The following is a 16,003-nucleotide window of genomic DNA, read 5'->3' on the forward strand; positions in this document are numbered from 1 at the left end:
GCATCTGAAAGGCTTGTGTATATATGGTTAGCCATCTCACATGTTTGGCCCTGGCAACTGGCTGGGCTTTGAGTGATGCCATAGCCTTTCACATGTGGATAGCACAGAGTGATGCAAAGTCCCTCAGTCAAGTTAATTCTGGGCCCAATCCCCACATGATACCATGGCCTCTTTCTTTACAGCATATAGTACAGGACATGTACATGGATCATATACAAGGTATAATGTGCAATATAGCTTCTCTCTAGCCATCTGTCTTCAGAAGACTAGCTCAACAGCATCAATTTAAAAAAGTGCAAGGATTTATTAGTGTTTTCAGTTTGCCCCCAGAGTGACCTTTTTCGTTTGCCTTCACATCTCCTTTCCTTGCCCACCTGCTCCGCCACCTCCACAAGCAACTAGATGCTTGTCTCTCCATGTTCAGCCTCCAAGGCTTCTCCATCACTTTTTCTTCTTTACAGTGAAAACAATAAATACTGTAAACTCTTGATTTCAGCAGGCCCCTCCCCAGAAGGTTTCTCCCCTGGTTTCAATATTACTAAAAGACATTTAGGGATTATTTCTTTTGCTGTTCCTACTCAGTGAATGTATGACCTCAACAGGCCACTGACTGCTGCAGGCCTCACAGCTGGCCTCCATCCTTCAACCTGGAGTCCTGTGTCCTTATTTTCTTATTCTCCTCCTACTCTGCAATGAACAAGGGCCACAATGATTTTGCAGCTGACCTCCCAAGAGCTTCTCTGGTGTGCTTTGGCTGTTTCCACTGAAGCCATGTTGGCTGGTGTTGCTACTGGATCCTTTCATGAGGTCAGGACATCACCATGTCCCAGCGTTGACTCATAGCCATGCTCTCACAGGGATTGATGACAAGCTCTTGGGTGCCCTCATTTGTGTCGCCCACCATTTCAGTATCCAAGCAGAAACGTGTGGCCATATGCTCAATGTGAGAACTCACTTTACTCCAATGCTGTACAAGGAGACAGGAGAAAAGGAATATAAGATAGGGCTGCTGGGATAGTGGTAGTATTATCTGTTATCCTCATTAGCATAATAGCACTTTAGATACACTACTGACTCAAACCATGCTGGAGCATGTTCTGTGGTGGAAGTCTTTTGAAGAAACTCATAATCAGCTCTCTTTAGCTTTATCCTCAGAGATCCTGCATACTCACATCTCCTATTAAGAGCCACCAGTGCTTAGCATCTCTTCGTCAGGGGCATATACATTAGGATATGTTAATACAGGGTTTTTCCTCATAGATCACTGTCACCCAACTCATTAAATGTTGCAAAATATTACGATCTAAGGGATAATTGGTAGTTGGTTTTGGTTTGAAACAAATTGTTTGTTCCAATTTGGTCTCTAGTAGATAAGTGTCCACATCACAATGGCATTAACAAACATGTTCATCAACAAGGGCTGAATGGACCATACGGACCGCAGTAACCCTAGAGACTGTGATTCTAGGACAGAATCAGTACACCTCAATAGGACAATGAAAAGGGAGGTTACACTGCCATTGCTGATGCTGTACCTGTCCTAAACATAAACGAGGAATGTCAACCTCCATGGCTCACATGGAGAAAAGGGGACTCACCTGTTTGCCATCACCTTCCTTGCAAGGAGATAGTACCACCTGGGAGCCCGGGAAAAGGGTGTGCACAGATAAGCACAGCTGCTGCTGACGGACCTGATGGTTGTATGTGTATATCCATTCCTGCAAGGGGGGAAAGAAGACACCAGGACAAAAATCCCAATCAATTTTTCTCAGGTGAAAAATTAATAATTTGGTCAAAATCTAGCTCCCTTTGAAATCAATAGCAATAGTCTCAAGTTGCAGCAAGTGGAGTTTAGGTTAGATACGAGGAAAAACTCTCTCAAGAGGAGGGTAGTAAAGCACTGGAACAGGTTACCCAGAGAAGTTGTGGAATCTCCAGGCTTGAAGATTTTTAAGACCCAGGTAGACAAAGCTTTGGCTGGGATGATCTAGTAGGGGATGGTGCTCTGAGCTGCTTTTAGCAGGGGGTGGACTAGATGACCTCCTGAGGTCCCTTTCAAACCTAATTTTCTATGATTCTAAGAGCAAAAAATCCCAATGTGAGTAGGTGCAAGGATGGGCTCTTGGGGGATCTGGGGGTACATCAGTGCCAAGGAATGTATGATAGAATGGAGACACACATGCCTAAACCAAAAGGAGAATCTCTGTCCCTATACAAGCTGCTGGGAAAAGTACTATAAAAGATCCTACAAGGGAAGTGGTTGAGGGGGAGAGGTGATAATGATAAAGATGCGCCATTCACCCCATCAGGGAATGGGAGACAGAAATGGTGCTGCTGAGGGATGATGTCATGAATGGCAGACTTTTTGCCAATCAGAGCTCTGATTCTGCCCTAGAAGCTTGATACTGCTACACACTATATTAAACATGGTAACTCTGTCACTGTGCTGTGACAGCTACTCTTCCAACTGTCTGATCAATATTGCCTCATTGTACCCTCTTGTTCCATCCACCCCTCATCTGCTTGTGCTGACCTGTTGTCTTGCACCTTACAGTTACATTTAAAAACTGTCTGTGCTGTCTCCTTGTCCTGTGTTTGTACAGAGTCTAGTATAATGGGTCTATGACTAGTTTTTCTGAACATTACTGGAATACAAATAAAAGGGCATGAAATTTAATTGCCTGGACCCTAATTCTGCTGCCCATCTCACATAGGAGTAACTCTCATGGACTTCCAGTAACAGAGTATCTAATTCTAGTTCTGACCAAGCCACCAGGCCTTGCTTCAGACCTACATGCCAGTTGTGTCCCCTCATCAACACAGACTGCATCATCACTGGACCGAGCAACCCCCAAATCTGATGAAGTAGGTTGTTGCCTAGGAAAGCTCATGCTTCTCTGCACCAGTTAATCTCTAAAGGTGCCACCTTGCCCTACCTTCTACCTGACTTCAGACTAACATGGCTAATCACCTCTGGACTTCAGTGGGAATGACCATCATCTAGGCTAGAGACAGACATTCAAAAAGCCTGAGCCTGAATTGATTCAGTCTTTGCAGGTTAGTGTAACATGGCTAGGCTAAATCAGTTCGTAACTCAGATAGACATCTCAGAAATGCAGGGACATTTGTCTCTTGTTATATGCTCCACATGAATACATCCTGAAATTGCCAGTGTGCTGGCAAAGTTGTGAAGGTGTCTTGCGTATATCCAGAGATACAAATCCAAGCCTGCTCTGGACTCATGTTGAAGGCTGCTCTCAGTCAACCCAGCTGTAAATGGGGAATATGTCATTCAGGCTGGGGAACAGAGAGCAGTCAGACATGATGTTAGTCACATCACTCCCTTGTATGCTGTTGGCAATAGAAAACACTGTGTCTTAATAATGAGAGCCCAATGGGTGAATCTGACTTTAGCTTCAGATCTTAAAATTGTCTACTTGGGAATGCCTCAGTTCCACACAAGTGTGTGTTAGTAGAAGTAGGGCCCGCTTAGCTCTGGTGCCAAATCATACGTCATTCTGAAACAGAATTTGACAGAGGAATTGGATGGGGTGCAACTTCGTCCTAGCCTTAAACTTCTGATTTAAAAACAAATGGAGAGAAGGAAGATGGGAGAGTGGAAATCAGCAGCATCTGGGAAGCAGCTTGCTGATGGGGGCGTTATAAGGCACATAGTGGTAATAGGGGCTGGTTGCTAAACAGCAGAGGAGAGTCATCACCAGCCAGGGAAAGGAGTCGCAGGGAGCTGGAGGATGTGTGAGGACTGGAGAAACAGCAGTAGTGGGGAGCCAGCAGGTGGGGGAGTGATAACAGCGTGACAGAGTCAGCAGTGTCAAGCAAGGGTTGGGCTTGTGAAAAAGAATTTGGAGGCAGCTGTATGAAAGACAGAAGAAGGAGCTATGTCTGTCTACAGGCCACGTAGTATATACAGACACAACAGTACACAAGTGCATGGATCAATGTAGAAGGGGCTCACACTTGGAGGAGTGGTTGGTTCTGGAAAGAAAAAGAATTGCAAACAGCTATAGAAAGAACTGCAAACAGCTGCATCACTTTGTTAGCACAACACTAGATGGCCAGCAGTCCTATTCCCTTTGATTTCAAATTAGGCAGCAATGGATGTTTTATTCCTAGGAATAAAAATTACATTTGATTTAGGTTTTTTGAGACCTGAAAAGGAAAATGTCCCTGGTCCAAAAGCTCCAAGATGTTATACCCTGGGCACCAGGGGACTTGCACCTTCTCCCAGGAATCAAACAGCCTGCCCAAAGCGTTGTCAAAAAGAACTGCCCAAGCTTTCAACACAAGCAACAGGCACTCATTTTTGGAGGCACACTTTGTCCCCAAAGGGCCTTTTGGCAATGAGTTCTTCTTTGTCAGATGATGCAGCATTCACCTGATCCTTCAGCTACTGATTTCCAAATGTCCCAGTCACATGTGCTGTCAGTTGCTGTGCAAGCTCCCAGCCTAGGAAATCATTTGCCAAATTAGTCCTGCATCTGTCAAGAATTGAGCCCTATGGGGCCAACTCCAACACCTGTTCTTGGCACCTGTACCACCCACAGCCTGCTTTGAAAAAGCTACTTTACATTTTTAACCATTTTTTCTTCTTTCAGCTAAAAGTGGCCATGTGCCAAAACTGTGACTCGAATTTGGCAAAGTTAATTTTGCAGCCTAGGCTCATTGCTATGGGCTCCATCTAGATACTCGTAGACTAGACTATTGCTATAAAAGTATCTGTCTTGGCTTCAATAGGACAGCTCATGGAATAATGTACCATTCCAGATGTTTTCACCTTTTTCCATAGCAGGACACCTTTCTATACTTGCCTCCCTCCCTGTGAAAAGCTCCTACTTATAGCAATATGGGAAGGGTAGGATAGTAGCAAGCCCAGTGGTGGCTGTTGGTATTAGGTTGATATATCCTCATCTACAACTCAGTGAAAGGTGGTGAAATGACCTTATATATGTAAGACGATATATCAAGCTCCAGCACGTGGAAGTGACCAGCTTGAAACTGTGTAGGTGAAGGAGAAGGGCAAGGTAATCAGTAAGCTGGAGTTCAAAAGTTATCACAGCTAGAACTGATCATATAATTGGAATTTTGTGGGAAATTGAAATGGCTTTTTCTGACATGAAATTGTTTCAACAAATAAGTCACTGGCCTCTCTCAGTCAGAACAAGGTCTCACAGCTGAATTTCCTACACTGTAGGTGAGTAAACTAACAACTGAGCTACTGGGTCTTCTAAGATGAGGCTCTCTCTCATTCATTCAGGATTTTGAAAGACCCTTTTCTCACCCCACTGCAGAAGAAAACTAAGTTTAGAAACCTTGAATTTTTCATCAGAGAATTCTTGTTTTCCAAGGTACCTCAGGGCAGAGACTGGAACTGGGGATTTTCACATCCCAGTTGGGTACCCTGACCCCTGAGCTATAAAGACAGTCATAGACCCGTAGAGAAGCACTGTTTGATTGCTCATGCGTAATAGCACTTCTCCACAAAGACAGCTTGAGGGTGCAGGTCTCCAGCTGTGGGGATTAGCAGCTTTCCAAAGATGTGGGCGGATCAGGTTCAAGCCTCTCCTCTGTCTGAATCAGAGTCACTGAGCTATTGCTTTCTTCTCTTCCCTCTTCCTGACCCTGACAAACCTTCCTGAGATGATCTTTCATTGACGTTGCCATCTCAACTAAATTACTTTTTGCAACAGAAAAAAATACGTTGAAAATGTCTCTATTGTCAGCTCTACTAACAATGCTTTCCTTTTCACCCCTCTTTGGAACCCTGAGAAAAAGGTGCAAAAGGAGAAGAAATCTAAAGTTGCCTGAACATTTTGAAACTGCAAAAGCTTTAGTTTAAGGTTGAGGTAAATGCCACTAGGATTTTTATTTTATCCTATCTAACTCCATTTGGGCCAGTCCAGATAAGCAGAGCTTCTTTTTTCTCCACAACAGGCTGCAGATCCTGAGATACTCATCACATGGTCTTAATGGATCACAGCAGAGCTGGTCTTAGGGATAATGGCACCCTGGGCAAACTTGTATTTTGGTGCCTCACCTCCCCCCAAGTCAGTGGTGTTGCTGCCAGCAGAGGCAAGCAGGCAAGGACGTGAGGCACAGTCCAGCAGGGAAGAGGAGCGGCATGGTGTGCCAGGCAAGCACCGCTGCTGCCGCCACCCATATTGCCTGGCCTGGATCATCCTGAGCAGTGGCTGGAGGCTGGGAGTGAGCTGGGCTGGACATCACACCTGCCTGGGGTAGGGGTCGGCAGGCAGGGTAGGGCACTACTGTGAGTTGATCACAGTAATGTGTGTGTTGGGTAAATGTGATCTCTTTTTATTAGACCAACTGTTTTCCAACTATTTATTAAATAGTTGGAAAAATTGTTCTTTACAAGCTTCCGGGCACAAACACCCTTCTTCAGGCATAGGGAGAGTCTGCTGGTATTTGTGTACTCTCTTGGGTAGAATAGAAGCTTAAGCCAATATGCAAAATGCAGGTCTGTGAAAACGCAAATGCATGGTAAAGAAGATCAAAAGGGATGGGAGTTAATGGGTCTGAGATAGGTAGGTGGCGGGGGGAGAGTGACACCCTGACCATGGTGCCCCAGGCGGTCACCCACCCCTATGGTCCACTTTGGATCAGGCAATGGTAGCAGGAGTAGTGTGAAATATAAAACTTCAGATCTCACATGACCCAGGGTAGGAGATGAAGAGAATCTCTGAGCCAGGGAAGCCCCCAAAGAACATACACAACTTAAAGGCAGCAGTGTGCATAGAAAATACCACCAGCCACGCTGAAAGCCAGCAAGGCAAGATACGGGCCTAAGAAAAGCAGATCTAATCTTCTGGCTTCTCAAAGACAAATCAGCCTCTTGTTACATGGGTGTATTGTGTGTGTTGGTATTGGGGATGAGGATTTGGGTCTGAGAGGTGGGACAGGATGAAGCAGAGAGATTCACAAGAGCAGCAACCTGCCCCAGCTGCTAAATGCTCTCCTCAGAGGTCCCAGCTATGCTAACTCCATCTGAGGCTGAAACTATTTTTCAAAGCTTTAACATCATTCAAAGAGGCATCTGTCACTGCTAGTCAGCATCCTTATGAATTAAAGAAATTATGCTAAAATATCACCTTCGGCTTAGTTGAGACTGGCTGGCATATAAAAAGAAACCCTTTCAGCCAATCAGAGAGCAGCCAGATGGTAGCCCCATCTAACGTGGGTATCCTGTGGAGGTTCTGCTATTGAGGTATGAGGGCAAAGCTGAGCCTTAAAGCTGGAGAAGCAATGAGGTAAAGAACGCTTAGAGCAAAATTCTCTTGAAGAAGCCTGGGGTGACCTCAGATCATCACCATCATCATCAGTAATACTGCTCAACAGCATCTTCCACCGATAGATGTCAAAGTGCTTCACCATTATTAGTCGATTAATCCTCTTTAAGCACCTGTGAGAGGTATTATTATCTCTATCTTAGAGATGGCAAAAGCAAAGCACAGAGAGGTGAAGAGTCCTAACCACTGTCATGCATGTCTTCAATGTCAGAGTGAAGTTGTCTGCTCTGTTAGGTCATACTGCCCACCACACAGCAAGCAACTCCTGCATTTTCCTTCTTTCTCTCTTTCTGCACTCTGAAAAGCCTACATGACCAGCTGGGTGGGCAATAATATGCTTAATCTTTTCCATATGACCCTTGACCAAGCTCACATAAGGCCATGTCTTTTTTAATGGCACAGGAATGCCAAGAGCCTCATTGGGGCTATCGGAAAGTATTGCTATACCTGCTGATGAAGTTCTTCTTTTTGTGTCCTGTCTGAGATTGCTGATGACAGGTATTTAGCAGAATTTGCAGATTCATTAGAATCTGACAGGGCCACAACGTGAGTGCTTCTACTATGGTTGTTATGGCAGTATGGCTGATGCAGTGAAATGGGGTAAAGGGACAGTGATATCCCTGTTTCCTTTCCAGACTTGCTATTAGGTCACCAATTCTGTCATATAAAACACAGAACCATGGCATGTATTTTCTGCAGGAAGCATCATTTCTGAGACTGGTTCACCAGAAACAGAAGTTGGTCTATAAGGTCCCAAGTGAACTAACCTGTAATAAGGGGCATGATACAGTGGCCTGCATTACCCCTGTCACAGCATCCAAGGTAGGGCCACATCTAGAGAACTGCTAGAAGCAAGAGGAAAAATGGTGGGACAGGGAGGATCCTCTGCTTTTCAAAACTCCAATAAAAAGTTTGAGCACCTGCCAACAATACTCTAACACAGACTATGGTATTCAAAGTGCCCTTGTGCCTCCTGTCTCCTTAGGAAAAGGCACATCTCAGAGTTGGATGCCACTGCATTATAGCAGGATTAAGGGAAGATCCTTGGGATTGGGATCCAGTAGCTGGGGAAGGCTCACCATAGCAACGAGTGGCTGGAAAATCATGGGTCCAGTCAGGAGAGGCTGTATTGAGTTAAAATGCAGTCCATTGGAGATGATAGAGAGGAAGGAGGAAGAATGACATGGAGGAAGATTATGTCCAGGAACAAAGTGAGGACTGAGGAGGTAAAGGTGATAGAGGAAAAGGGTGATTTTCAACAGACCCTGGAAGGATCCTAAGTTACTGCTAAGTTCTATTCCACCCCTGGGGAGATTCCAGTAGACTGTGAACTAAGGGGCAAAGCTACCACATCAGTGTCCTGCTGTAGTTCTCTTGTGTCAGGACAATGGTGCAGCAGCACAATGTGGCAGCAGCAATTTATCCCTTTGGACATCTGGAGGTACAGATGGTAAGATATGGGGAAAGGCAACAGAGGTTACAGTCTTCCCACTTATTCCCTTCATCTGTAGGAGAGTGGCTGCTTCTGTCTCCCTGTAAACAGTCATTTGTGGCTGCTGCTAATGTGCTGAAGTGTATCCAGACCAAAGAGTCTTCTGATTTTTGTTCTAAGCATGTCAGGCTTCCCAGAACTGTTAATGATTAATGGGTTTATTAAATGAATCCTAGAGTCACAAATCTATTCCAAAGAGGTTAATGCACAGCCTAGTATCAACTGAAGCGCCGATATCAGAGAAAACCAATGCACAAGCCAACTAGTGACGTCTTCATTAGAAGCACCCGGGCAAAATTACGATCAATTATTTACACTCAAATGCATTTCTCTTGTGAAAAGCTAAATCAATCAATTCTTTTAATAAATGAGACATAACAAGATGGGGGAAAAAAACTTAGCTTCTGGCCATACTTACTGCAGATACAGCACACACAGCCTCTTGGGAAGCACTGTCCACACAGCCCTGTCTCCACAGCTGATGCAAGGGCTGGCACTAGCAGACTGGTCCAGGGAGCTACACATTATTAAAGGGCTGGCAACCTCAAAACCCACAAGCCCTTTCAGTGAGGGAGGGACTGTGTTTGGGGTCAGGCATGGGGTGACTCTTTCCCCGTAACCCAGATCCCAAAACACTCATCTCAAGAGCTTAATGGATTGGGCAGTTGTGAAGACTATAAGCTTCAGATATCCATGATCCAGGGCTGGAGACAGGCAGAGCCTTGGAGTTTGGGGACCACTGTCCCTGCCACTGTGAGGGATGGGATACTGGGCTAGATGGACCTTGGTTTTTTCTTAGCGTGGCATTTCTTATGTAATTATGCCTGTCAATGCACACCATGGGTATTCAAGGCACTTACCTATCAGGCAGCGATTAATCTCCCTGTGCTTCAATTTCTCTACTTGTAATAAATGCTGACATTACATGAAAGAGATGTCATTAGACTGAAGGTCAACTGTAGTGGTGGATCTAGAGGGGGTGCAGTGGTGCAGGTCCATCTCCCTGCTTCAAACTGCATCATGCTGAGGGGATCTTTGGGAAATTTTTGAAGGCTTCAAAGCAGGTGAGAATCCCCCCTCCCTTCCCCAGCAGCAGTGAGACAGGGGAACAGGAGAGGGGAGGAGAGGTCTGCCTGCACCAGTGGTGGGGGAGAAGGCTGGGAGGCAGTAGGGTAGCCATCCCTGCAGCACAGGTTGCTGCTCCCACACCCTCTTGTGCCAAACCCTGGATCTGCCTCTGCTGAGCTGTCCAGTGCCCCTGAAATGCTAGCACCATTGCAGTAACCAATTTACACCAACTGAAAAATCTCACCCTTGATTCATTAACGCTTGTAAAGGGCTTTAAGATCTTTGCATGAAAGGAACTATAGAAGTACAAAGAAGCAACCAAATTAACACTACTACTACAACTATAAATTTTGGATAGCCAGGAACTTCTCAGTGTATTCAACATACATCAGAGAGCACAACCTTATTTTGGATAAACTCATATTTTTTTTCATATAATCAAGCACTGGATAAACAAGCTGTGATTGAAATATGATATAACTGAAAAGAACCATGCTGTTGTTCATTGCCAAAAATGCACTAAGTAGCACTTAGGATTACTGCTTTCTTTAAGTTGCACAATCTGTCAAGCAAAGTTGCCACTGTAATAGATTCAAGGAACAGAATTAAGACTGAGCTGGTAATTTCTTGACATTTCTGTGATTCAAATCTAAATTTAAAGGCACACTGCCCATTTAAAAGAAATGATAATTCTGTCTGAAGTGTTCTACTTCCTCAGGTAACAAGTAAAACATAGGATCACTATAACAGAAAAACTGAAGAAAAGAGAAATACACTTCTCTTCCTTTTGTCTTTTTCTTTGGTAGGGCAGGGTGGGACCTTAGATCGCATTCAGACAAGTGCAGCCATGTGGTGCTGCAAACACATCTGCGGTATCACATACCGCACATTCAAATGTTTTCTGTGCTGCAAGAGAGCATTGCCTGTGAGTGTGCTGCTCTCCTTTTTTTTTGCTGCAGGTTTTTGACCCCTGGTGCTCCAGCCTCTCCTACCCTACCCAAGGTAATTTGCCACGCACCAAAGCATGCGTGGCATGGGCGTTCCCCAGGAACAAGTACCAGTGGTGTAAGGTGAGCTGTCACTACTTGTCCCTGGGAAACCAAATGTCCATGCTTGTCTGGATGCAGCCTTACAGACTAGCTTGTTCATAGAGGCATGAGCTTTCGTAGGCTACTGCCTACTTTATCAGAACAACTAATAGAAAGTTGATGAAGTTGTTCAGCATTTTCTCTATAGTCAGTTGCCCTATAGACTTAGTTTAAAGCTGAACAAGAAAGGGCATTTTTATCCTGGGAGGAATTCTGAATCAGAATACAAAAGCAAAATGCTGAAAAATGTTATTGCCCATTAAGGTCTGAAAAATTCTAATCAGAAATGTCAAAACAAAAACCACTGATTTTTTAAAAATCTAAACAAACAACTTGATGAGCAGGGATCCTGGTTTTCTCTGATAAAATAATCCCCAATTTTCATATATATCTATATATAGTTGTGTTTCATTTTAATCTTGGAAAAATGTGGATTTTGTGTTATTTTTTTCATCCAAAAACTGGGATTTTTTTTTTTTATTAGAGAAAACCAGGATCCCTGTTGATGAGTCAACATCATATTTTTCATTTCAGGATGTCAGAAAAAAATGTAAAGTATCATCAAAATGCATAGAAAATTCCCTTTTTGAAAAGAATGCTGTTTTCCAACAGAATTTTAAGGCGCCTCTGCTATATCTTAGATATATTTCATAATTAACTGGCTAATTACATAATAAATTTAAACCAGTCACACATGCAAACTAATTATCACCCAATTAAAATGACTATTCAGCTATAAAAAGAGCCAACCATATATAAAGTTAGTGTTTAGAAATGTGTAACAACTCTATAGCTGGTTTCCATCAGCTTTAATTGGAAGTGTAGCAGGGCCCTTAGTTAACCCATTTCCCTTGTTGCTCATGTGCGTCTTCCATATAGCAAGAGAGAAAGTAAAGGATTTTTAAAATGCAGAAAGATTGACTGTTAAACTATAACAACTCCAAGGTAGTACCTGAAGCCACCTTGGACTCATTTTCTGGAATTACTAAATTCACTTCCCACTCTGCTTTGAGTAATATAGTATATTTTTTCATAGATTAGAGTCTCAAAGCTGTGCAACTGCATGTGTAAAGTGTATATACAATGGTAATCCCATAGAGGCATAGTTCATTTTGGTCCCTTATGTTCCTAATTTCCCATTTTTCTGTTATAACCCATGCACCCATCATGAGGGCTATGTGCACACATTGCATTTGTGTGCCCAAGGTAGGCATACACTTGCATATTATCTAATAACTTGCTATCCAGGCTCCCATAACCTCATACACATTAATGTACTTATCTTTATAGTGCCCCTCTGAAGCAGATGAGTGCTATTATCCCTATTTTACAGATGGGAACACTGAAGTTCAAGGATTTTAAGACTTGGCTGCAGTTGCATAGGAAGCTTATGGCACAGTCAGGAACCGAGTCCCATTCCAGTGCCCTGCCCATATGCCCCCTCTCTCATCTAACATGTTTGAAAATCTGGACTTGAGAGTGCATTCTGATTGATGCTGCATATTTTTCAAAATAAAGATAAAAAAGAAATATAAAATATTTGAAATAAATAAATAAATAAATAAAGGAGGTCATGCTCATTAAGCTCTTGCTCGTTTAATGGGCAATTTACTAGTGAAAGAATGCAGACTATGAAGTTATAAATACCACCGCAATTCACTGCATTTTGAAATATGAAGAGGAATAAATAGGTCTGAAAGATTAGAGGAAATTATAGGTCTTGTTTTCTTCCTCTGAGTTGTGCATCACAATTGTGTGAGACAATCGCACCAGCCTGGGCTGCAGATGAGCCTCCTTGGTGCTCAGAGGAGGGGGTTCAGCTCACCCCAAATCTAGGGCTGTCTGGTTTTAAGGCTGCTCCTGTGGTTACTGTGACAGTTAACAGGAGCTGCCACTGGCCCTGTAATTATCATTTTTTTTGTTGGTAACAGGGGATCACCAAGGTTTACGTGAGCCTTAGGGCCTTGTGGCATGGGGTACTTAGCACATGTTTTATTTAGGTCACAGTAGATATTACCATGCCATATTAAAAGTTTGAATATGTTCTGAGTCACTGCACAGTAATGCTTATGATGATCTCTAACATGATCTCTTATGCACAGCTTGCTGTTTGTCAGTCCCAGCCCAGCACTGCACAAGAGACTTGAACTAGCTCTGGTGAGGTGCCTTGGATGGGACTGACAATCAACTGACCCACAATCCCAGCCCCAGCACTGCAAAAGAGCTGGTTCCATGACTCTGGTTTGGTGCCATCAGCTGACTGCTGGTCCCAACCCTGGCTTTGCTACAGTGCTGGGGCTGGGATTGACAATGAGCTGATTGTCAGTTCCAGCCCTGGCAGTACACCAGAGATGGTCCAAGACTTCAGTGAAGTGCCAGGGCAGGGACCAACAACTGGAAAGCTGTGCTCATATTATCTTTGTGGAGCAGTCCCATGATAGCTGAATACACGACACCTAACATGATCTGGAGATACTCCTCCTGTGAAAAGTCCTAACTTTGCTATATGATTGTACTTAGCACATGTTTTATTGCTGGAATGCTCCATCACTGGCATTTTAAGTTCAGCTAATGTGTCCTAAGTGTAACATGCAATACGGTCCTTAACCGTATGTCTTCACACCATTTTTCTAGCCATATTCCTCTCCCAGCAGCCAGGAAGGAAGGTAGCAGCAGTTCTGTCCCACCCTAAGATTGTCCTTAAGAGGGTAATCTTCCAGTGACTGACCTTAGTCAAACCTGCCTCAAAACACTGAAGGTTCAGGGCCTTGGATAGGCCACACTCTGCAGAGTGCTCTAATTTGTCTGGGCAAAGGAAGCATGCCACTGTATATACATGTTACAGGTACAGCTGCACACCTACCTCTCTGAGCCTGTCACATCCTGAATGAAGCATTAAGATGCCAAGTGAATACCTTGGGGCACCTCACCCTTCCTTCCAGCCTGTGTGACAAGGGCCACCAGGATCTCCTAGAACACTTACCTGTGCCACAGCTGCCCCACCTTTGCTGGTGATGCAGGGATTCAAACTGAGGGCTGGGAACTCCTGGCCTTCAGGCTTCTGGGACTCCAAGCATCTCTGTCGCTGTCTGATCATTCCAGTTTGATATAATGATTCCTCAGGAATCCTGGAGAAACCACGCCAATATAATATTACTGTGCTTGCTGTAGCATGAATAGCATTCAGGAGGAAGCGGGAGTTCTTAACTGGGTTGGTTGGTTTATTTTCTCAAGCCAAAAACTGCAAGGCTCTTGATAAACATGTGCAAGAGCAATATGTGGGGTGGGATGGACATGAATACTGCAGAACAGGTGCACAGAGACAGACAGCAAGCCTTTCCACATGGCATCCCTGCAGGAGGCTCAGACACACAGAGAGCATGACATAAAGCAAATACAGTAGAGAGAAATAAATTGGCAGACTGGTAAAGGTCTGTCTTCAGCTCACAAAAGTGAGGAAACTTCAAATTAAGCTGCCACTCAGTCTTTCACTCTCTGTGCACTGCCATTGGGCAATACTTTACTGGGTGAAAGCTCTATAGAATGGTTATCAATCTTTTTCATACTCTAACTTCAAATTTAGCCACTCCGACAAATCCTCCCTCCTCTCCCCAGAACCCTCTGCACTATTTTCCCATGATGGTGCATGGCATACACTGAGCAAAATGATGTAATGGCCACTCCATCCTTTCCGGTGTCAGAGGTGACTCCAGCTAAGCATGGCTGATAAATACAGCATAGCAGAAAACCTGAGAGAAGGCCCAAGAGAAGGCGATTCAATCACAGGCTACAAGTACCTAGGGGCAGAACTGAAATCTGATAGTAAGGGCCTAGAGGGAAAAGGAATAATAAAGATACAAAGCTTGGAAGTTGATGCTAGACAAATTCAGATTAGAAATAATGTAGAAATTGTTAACAGTGAGGGCAATGAACCAACGGAACAATTTCCCAAGTATTGTGGATGGATTTTCCATCACTGGAAATTTTTTTAATGAAAATTGGATTTTTCCTCCTAAAAGTTATTCTCTAGTTCAGATGGGAATTAATTTAAGGAAGTCCTATGGTCTGTGTTATGCAGAAGATCAAAATACATGGTCCCTGCTGGCTTCACAATGTGGGAATCACTAAATGTCTTCTAACAGAGCAGCACCCAGCCCAGACTTTTGCTGCCTCCAACAGGCTGAGAATAGTTTCACCACCACCACACCACATGCACACAAAAAACTGTACAACAGGGCTGTCAAATTCATCTGGCACCACGGGCTGAATGAGTGGTGCGGGACTAGCCTGCAGACTGGATGAATGCCCTGTAGGCCAAATCAGGCCCATGGACCCTGCCCCTCCATGCCAGATCCAGTGCAAGTGGCATCCACACCAGTCAGTTCTGGAACCAGCGGAAAGAGACCCTGCTTTCCAGGCACTTGGCTCCCACCACAGGAACAAGCCATGGTGCTGAGCTTCTTCCCATGGTGCTGTTTGGGCTCCACCACTGCAGCTCTCGCCTGGGTGGTTGGCTGGTGCTGTGGGAAGATCCCTCATCACAGCCAGAGTCCACCCCTGCTCTACAAGATTGTCCATTAAGAATTTCTATGTTCTCCCCTCTTCCAAAGAACCTGAAAGCAGTGGCAGAAACAGAGATTCATGAAGCACCAGATATATGCCCATCAGCATATACTAGCCTTTAGAAACAAGATTATAACTGTAGGCTAATACCTAAGTTCCGGATACACACTTTCCAGGTACCACTTGAAGGTGCGGCATTTCAACTTCTTCCTCAGTTCCAACCTGCTCTGGATGCTGTTGGAGAAGGGAAATTATTATAAAGATGCAATAATTATGGCAAACACACAGATATTACACATTGACATATGAGTCACGAAGACTGAATCCAGGGCACAAGGGATGCAAGGGCAGATTTACATGGAAAACTTGGAGTCAGGAGATAGTTTCTGTTACTTGCTTTGCTATATAGTCTTGAGCCAATCACTTAATTTCTCAGTACTTTAATTGTAAAATAGGCCTAAAATAGG

General features: G+C 44.1%; 1 protein-coding gene across 1 annotated transcript in view; it reads right to left on the reverse strand.

The window, feature by feature from the left end:
• Window positions 1-284: 284 nt before the first annotated feature.
• GALNT14 (polypeptide N-acetylgalactosaminyltransferase 14) overlaps window positions 285-16,003 on the reverse strand; it is a 213,290-nt gene continuing 197,571 nt past the window's right edge. The window contains exons 12-15 of the mRNA XM_090047316.1: window positions 15,687-15,770; window positions 13,957-14,101; window positions 1,599-1,718; window positions 285-967 (exon numbers count right to left, since the gene is read on the reverse strand). Of these exons, the coding sequence (XP_089903442.1) occupies window positions 809-967; window positions 1,599-1,718; window positions 13,957-14,101; window positions 15,687-15,770 (508 nt within the window). The 3' untranslated portion in view covers window positions 285-808. The remainder of the gene's footprint in view (window positions 968-1,598; window positions 1,719-13,956; window positions 14,102-15,686; window positions 15,771-16,003) is intronic.

The sequence above is a fragment of the Crocodylus siamensis genome, chromosome 1 (genome assembly GCF_052110815.1).
Source record: "Crocodylus siamensis isolate JL-2025a chromosome 1, ASM5211081v1, whole genome shotgun sequence".
NCBI lineage: Eukaryota > Metazoa > Chordata > Crocodylia > Crocodylidae > Crocodylus > Crocodylus siamensis.